Below are 6,006 nucleotides of genomic sequence, written 5' to 3'. Positions count from 1 at the left end.
CTGGGATGCAAAAATGGAACCGTCCCTGCTCTCAAGAAGCTCACATTCTACTTCACTGTAATTGTATAGAGAAGAGGGACTGGACCCGTGCTTTTATTGGTGCTTAATGAGGGGCCCTTTCACCAGGGCGCTTCACCACTGAGTCTCTGGATGGTGCTTAGGAGGAAGCACTGGATCTGGGTGCAAAATCTGACCTCAGGCTTGTAGATTTGTGACCCTGGACAAGTCACTTACCTTGTGTCCTCATGTGGAAAGAGGAGATAAATATTACTTATTCCACAAGGATGTTGTAAGGATCAAATGAGAGAAAATACAAAAAATGCTTTACAAACCTAAAAGCGCTGGCTAAATCCTAGCTATGACTATTAGCCCTGTCTCCCCAGTGGGCAATCTGAGACCCGAGTGACTTGCCAGATCATTCGTGCAAGCAGAATCCGTTAGAAGAGAATCTGGTTCCTGGAAGTTTGAGTCCTGGGACCTCGCTACAAGAACCCCCTCCTGACGGTCTTGGGGGAGCCCCAGAAGTGGGGATCGTTCTTGATTCCGGGGGACACATTCAGCAGAAGATCACCAGCGTTCTTCATCAATCTAACCAATTCTACATTTCCTTGGGTGCTCTGGCTGCTCGCCACCAGCCTGAGCAGACTCCCCGGGCTCTTATTAAAAACCCTCCTCCAAGATGTGACTCCCCTCTGTGGACCTGGGATGTGCCTCCAAGGTCCTTTCTCATTCTGATATTCCTCTAGGATCTAGGTTTGCCACGTGCGATACCCTAGAACATCATATACACCCCAAATGGGGAGAGAAAAGCCCACGTTCCACCTTTCCCTTTGCCCCTGAGCCTGCGGCTTACGGTTGAGGCGCTGCCTCGGGCTGGGGGACAGCGTAGAACCCCCGGAGAAGCCGGCAGAGCTGATAAGAGCCTCGGGGAGACGTCTCTCCCCTCCATGGGACTTGGCGAGCGCGGGATCTCGTTTGGCAGCCACACCTCTGTCACCCCATGGCAAGCAGAGCGGCGATGGGCTCTTACACGTTCCCAGCCGGGGCTGGCACCCTCTCAAGTGGGTGTAGCCAAGGGAAGAATTGAAGAAAGTTCTAAAGGTGATTTTTTTCAGTAGTATCATGTTGTAAGACCTTGTGATTGGGCTGTGGGAGTGCCCTGGCTCTATAAGTAACACGCTGGCTCACGCGGGAGGTTACCGAGCAGTCCTGCAGTGCACCCAGTCTGAGCCCGGAAAGGTGAGTGATTTTCACGGTCTCCCTTCTGTTCTGCTTTTGGTGGGAGGCAGGTACCGCGGGGCCGAGCAGGAGAGGCTCCCCAAGCAGGAGCAGCGAGCTGGAAATCCCCTGCTGGGCTTTGGTCCCCACCACGTGCCACTTACAGGGCAAAGCCCTTACCTTGCTAGGGCTTGGTCTCCAGCTCTGTGGAGAGGGCATGGGCTGAACCATGCCCAAGGTCCCTTCCAAAGCTACCAGTGGGGGATTCTGGGATTCTGTGTCCTAGAACTTTTTGAATGAGTTTAGCTAAAAAGCCTGGGAAACTTGTAAATGCTTTGCCACATTTAAAGATGAATACTAAAAGTGTCCTATTTGCCTTCGCTTCCCTTCCTTCCTTTCTTCCTTCCTCCCCTTCTTTTTTCCCTTTATCTCTCTCCTTCCCTCCTTCTTTCTATTTCTTTCTTTCCTTTCTTCCTTCCTCATCTCTTTTTCATCATTTCTTCCCTCTTTTTCTTCATTTTTTCTTTTTCCCTTTTCCCTTCTCCCTTCCTATGTGTTTTCTTACCTACCTTCTGTCCTTCCTGCCTTCCATTCTTTATTTTTTCTTTTTCTTTCTCTCTCTCTCTCCTTTCTATTTCTTTCTTCCCAGATTTCTTTTTTAACATCTCTTTTTCTTCCTTTTTTCTTTCTTCTTTTCTTTATTCATTTTTTCCTTCTTCCCTTTTTTCTTCTCCCTTCCTTTGTTCTTTCTTTTCTATCTTCTGTTCCTCCTTTCTTCCATTCTTTATTTTTTCTTTATCTCTCTTTCCCTTCTTCTTTTCTAATTCTTTCTTTTTTTCTTTCTTCTTTTCTTTCCAGATTTTTCTCTCCTTATCTTTTTCTTCCTTTCTTCTTCTTTTTCCTTCTTCGTTTTTTCTTCCTTTTTTCTTTTCCCTTCCTTTGTTCTCTTTCCTACCTTCTGTCCTTCCTTCTTTCCTTCCTTTCTTCCATTCTTTATTTTTTCTTTATCTCTTATTCTCTCCTTCCTATTTCTTTCTTTCTTTTTCATTTCTTTCCAGCTTTCTTTTTTCTCTTCCTTTTCTTGTTTTCTTTTTTCCTTCTTCTTTTTCCTTCCTCCCTTCCATTCCCTCTTTTTCTTCCCTTTTACAAAACCCCAATAGTTGTATAAATTACTTCTTTTCTCTATAAATAGTGCTTATAGCTTTGGAGTGTCTTAGCCTGTAGAGAGCAACTGAATATTGAGGTCAGGCTGAGCTTAGAGATCATCAGGTTTACTTTTCTCATTTTACAAATGAGAAGGCAGGACCAAGGAGGTCAGGTGGTTAGCCCGAGACCACAGAGCTCATTCATGACAAAGCCCTGACTAGATCTTGTCCCTGAGGGAGAAATCCTTTATCTTCACATGCAGTTTACATTGGCTCCCATTTGTTGCAAACAGCAGGGAAGGAAGGAAGGAAGGAATTAATCAAAGGGCCAATGGCCTCATGGAAAGGACTCTGTATTTTGAATGAGAAGATCTGGATTTTGCCTCTGTTTCTTGATACTTGTGTGATCTTGGGCAAGTCATCCCTTTTCTCTGTAAAACCTATAAAATTAGAGAATTGGACAAAAATTTCCAAAGTTCCGCCCTGCTCAAAATCTGTGAACCTAGCTAGGATTCTGTAACCCAACTTTGACCAAGAGTCTTGGAGGGGTGTGGGGGGCAAGCATTTGTGGAAAGCAAATTTTTTAAAAGGATATTAGAATGGTAAATGTCCCCCACTAGAGAGGGGGGGGGTCCTCCAGCAGGAGATGCTGTGACTCTCCTGATTCCAGGAGCCAGAGATCCTCCCCATGATGGTTCCTCCATCCGGGGGCCATTCAGGTGGTGTGCTCCTGAGAGAGCCGTCTCCAGAAGTGGTGGGACAAAGAGAGGGAGGAGCTTCTCAGAGGAAAGGGCCCTCTGACTAATCTGACTTTGTCAAACAGGTTTCCTACCCGAGTGGAAGCATGAAGATGAAGTGCATTGCCCTGTTCTCTGTCTTGCTCCTGGTCTCACAGCTGCTCTTGGTGGATTGTGAAAAACAAAGGAAAAGAAAACACGGGAGAGATGAAAAGGGTGAAGGGAAACATCCCGGCTCTCCTGACAAGGAGGAGAAAAGCCAGAAGGCTAAGGGAGGAAAAAGGCTCCCCAGGGGCAGGTTTTCCACTCAAGAGAATGTCCCTTGTACTTGGGCAGTGACTGAGAAGGAGGGCGTCGCCTTGAAAGTTCAATGCAAAGGGCAGGAAGCCCAATTTGAGTGTACCTTTGCAGGCAGTCCTTCCTCCTGCCCCCATTACGCAGGCAATGAAAAAGCCTACTGGAAACAAATTGGCCGAGCCCTGCGGAAACAGAGGAACCTTTGCGCAGACCCCAAGAGCATCCTCAAGTCTCGCGTGTGCAGGCAAGGGCCTAAAGAAGCTCATCTCAGATTGCTGGACTCCAGCAAGAACAGCCAGAGTCAGGATAAGAAGGTCAGAAAGGACCCTCAGACAGCAGCCCCCACCGTCGGACCGGCTGCCGCCACCGTCCAGCCGACGACTCCTGCCCAGTGCGAGGAGGACGTGGAGGTGATCAACCAGAGAAAAGTGGCCAGCGAATACTGTGGGGACACCTGGAGCTCCCTGTGCACCTTCCTGCTCACCATGCTGCAGGACAAAAGGTGCTAGCGGACTCCCGGGCGCTCCGGCCTGAGCCGGAGCCTCTGCTCCCTGCGTGCTGCAGAAAAGCCTTTCACGCTTCCCTCCCTGCACGGACTTCTCTGGCTTCTGGACAAGGGAGGGGAGCCCAGCTACGTATTTAAGTGTGTTTTGTATTGTTTTGCTTGTTTTGTATTTTGGAATTTATATTTTATTGGATTTTGTTTTCAGTAGCCAGCAATGTTACAAAAACTGTAAAAGGGCATGTGTGCGTGTGTATACATATAAATATAGATGTAGGTGCATATACATGTATATATAAGTGCAAATGTTGTACACAGGTACATGGTCTGAATAGATACATACAAGATTGTGTGTGTACATGTAAATATACACGCAGGTAAGTTTAGGTGTGTATATATATACATGTGTATATGTCCAATTACATGGTCTGTATTAATTCATATAAGGTATGTGTGTACACATTAATATACATGCAGGTAAATATAGGTGTGTGTATACATGTGTATGTACATGCAAATGTGCAAAGTACATGGTCTGTGTAGATACACACAGGTTGTATGTGTGTACACATAAATGTACCTGAAGGTAGATGTAGGCATGTATATATACACATGTATGTACATGTGAATGTGTACAGGTACGTGGTCTGTATAGATACATTCAAGGTGTGTGTGTGCATGTAAATATACATGCAGGTAGATCTAGGTCTATATACACATGTGTATGTACATGCAAATGTGCACAGGCACATGATCTGTGTAGATACATAAAAGGTGTGTGTTGTGTACATGTAAATATACACGCAGGTAAATGTAGGGACATACACACGTGTATATACATGCAAATGTGCACAGGTGAAAGGTCTGTATAGATACAAGGTAGTTGCATGTGTGTACACATAAATATACATGCAGGTTGATATAGGTGTATATATACATGTGTATGTACATGCAAATGTGCACAGGTACATGATCTGTATAGATACATACAAGTTTGTATGTATATGTGGACATATAAATATACATACAGGTAGTTGTAGGTGTATATACACATGTGTATGTACATGCAAAATGTATATAGGTCCATGGTCTGTGTAGATCAACACAAGGTGGTTGTATGTGTGTGCACATAAACATACACGCAGATAGATGTAGGGACGTATACACACGTATGTACATGCACATTTGCACAGGTTCATGGTCTTACATGATCTGTGTAGATAACACACACACACTCACCGGACTCGTTCTCTTCAGTTCCTCTTTGGGCTCAGCTAGCCAAAGGGGGTTTCAGCGCAGTGCACTCCCTAACAACCTGAGAATGTTTCTGACCTGGCCAGCACCTACTTTGGCCAAGATAATAAAGTTTTGCAAACATGTTTGGCCAATGTTTGGTTTTTCTGTGTACACAGGAGCCGGACCAGACTGAGTAAACAGCCCATTCTCTGGGGGGGACGATTGACGATTCCTCTCCAGAGCCATGGTTACTGATATTAGTGCCTCGGGGCAAACAGCACTGACGGTTCCTTAGAGTTGGCCAAGAGGTGTGGGAGAGCCGGGACCCTTTGCCATAGATGGAGCTTGTTGTGTGCTGGGGGGGGTGGGGGTGGGGTGTCGGAGGAGGGGGCCACAGAGCAAGGCTGGGCCTGGGAGACGTTCACAGAGTGGGGGAGAGATGAGAAGTGTCCCTTCCATTGCCCTTGGAGAAGAGGAATAGGCTGGAAGAAGAGAGGAGTGGAAGGCAAAGGACCTGAATCCGAATCCCAGCTCTACCATTTGCTCCCTACGTCCCCTACACGATCTGTTTTCCCTCCTTCAGCCTCACTTTCCCCACTTGTAATACAAAGGGCTTTGACTAGATGATCTCCAAACTCCTGACCTTGATAATAGGAAAGATTTTGACCTTCAGCATCTAAAACTTGACATTATATTATTGCTGTTATAATATCTGGCATTTATATGAATACAATAATAGCTAGAATTTCCAAGACTCTTTTATACACACGTAGGGTAGCTAAGGATGCCATAATGCACAGAAGGCTGAGTTCAGAGTCAGGCTCATCCTCCTGAGTTTGAATCCAGCCTCTGATACTTCCTAGCTGTGTGA

General features: G+C 46.0%; 1 protein-coding gene across 1 annotated transcript; it reads left to right on the top strand.

The window, feature by feature from the left end:
* Positions 1 to 954: 954 nt before the first annotated feature.
* On the top strand, positions 955 to 5,278 carry FGFBP1 (fibroblast growth factor binding protein 1). Its single transcript, XM_051967619.1, has 2 exons — positions 955 to 1,239; positions 3,187 to 5,278. Exon 2 carries the CDS (start codon positions 3,208 to 3,210, stop codon positions 3,904 to 3,906), a length of 699 nt encoding a protein of 232 aa, XP_051823579.1. The 5' UTR covers positions 955 to 1,239; positions 3,187 to 3,207; the 3' UTR covers positions 3,907 to 5,278.
* The last annotated feature ends 728 nt before the right edge of the window (positions 5,279 to 6,006 follow it).

This window comes from Antechinus flavipes, chromosome 6 (assembly GCF_016432865.1).
Source record: "Antechinus flavipes isolate AdamAnt ecotype Samford, QLD, Australia chromosome 6, AdamAnt_v2, whole genome shotgun sequence".
Taxonomy (NCBI): Eukaryota; Metazoa; Chordata; class Mammalia; order Dasyuromorphia; family Dasyuridae; genus Antechinus; species Antechinus flavipes.
The sequence above is the reverse complement of the archived record's forward strand: the minus strand, read 5'-3'. Positions and strand labels throughout refer to the sequence as shown.

Excerpts from the sequence above, each read along its gene's own strand:
- FGFBP1 (XM_051967619.1), top strand. The coding sequence starts at position 3,208 with ATGAAGATGAAGTGCATTGCCCTGTTCTCTGTCTTGCTCCTGGTCTCA.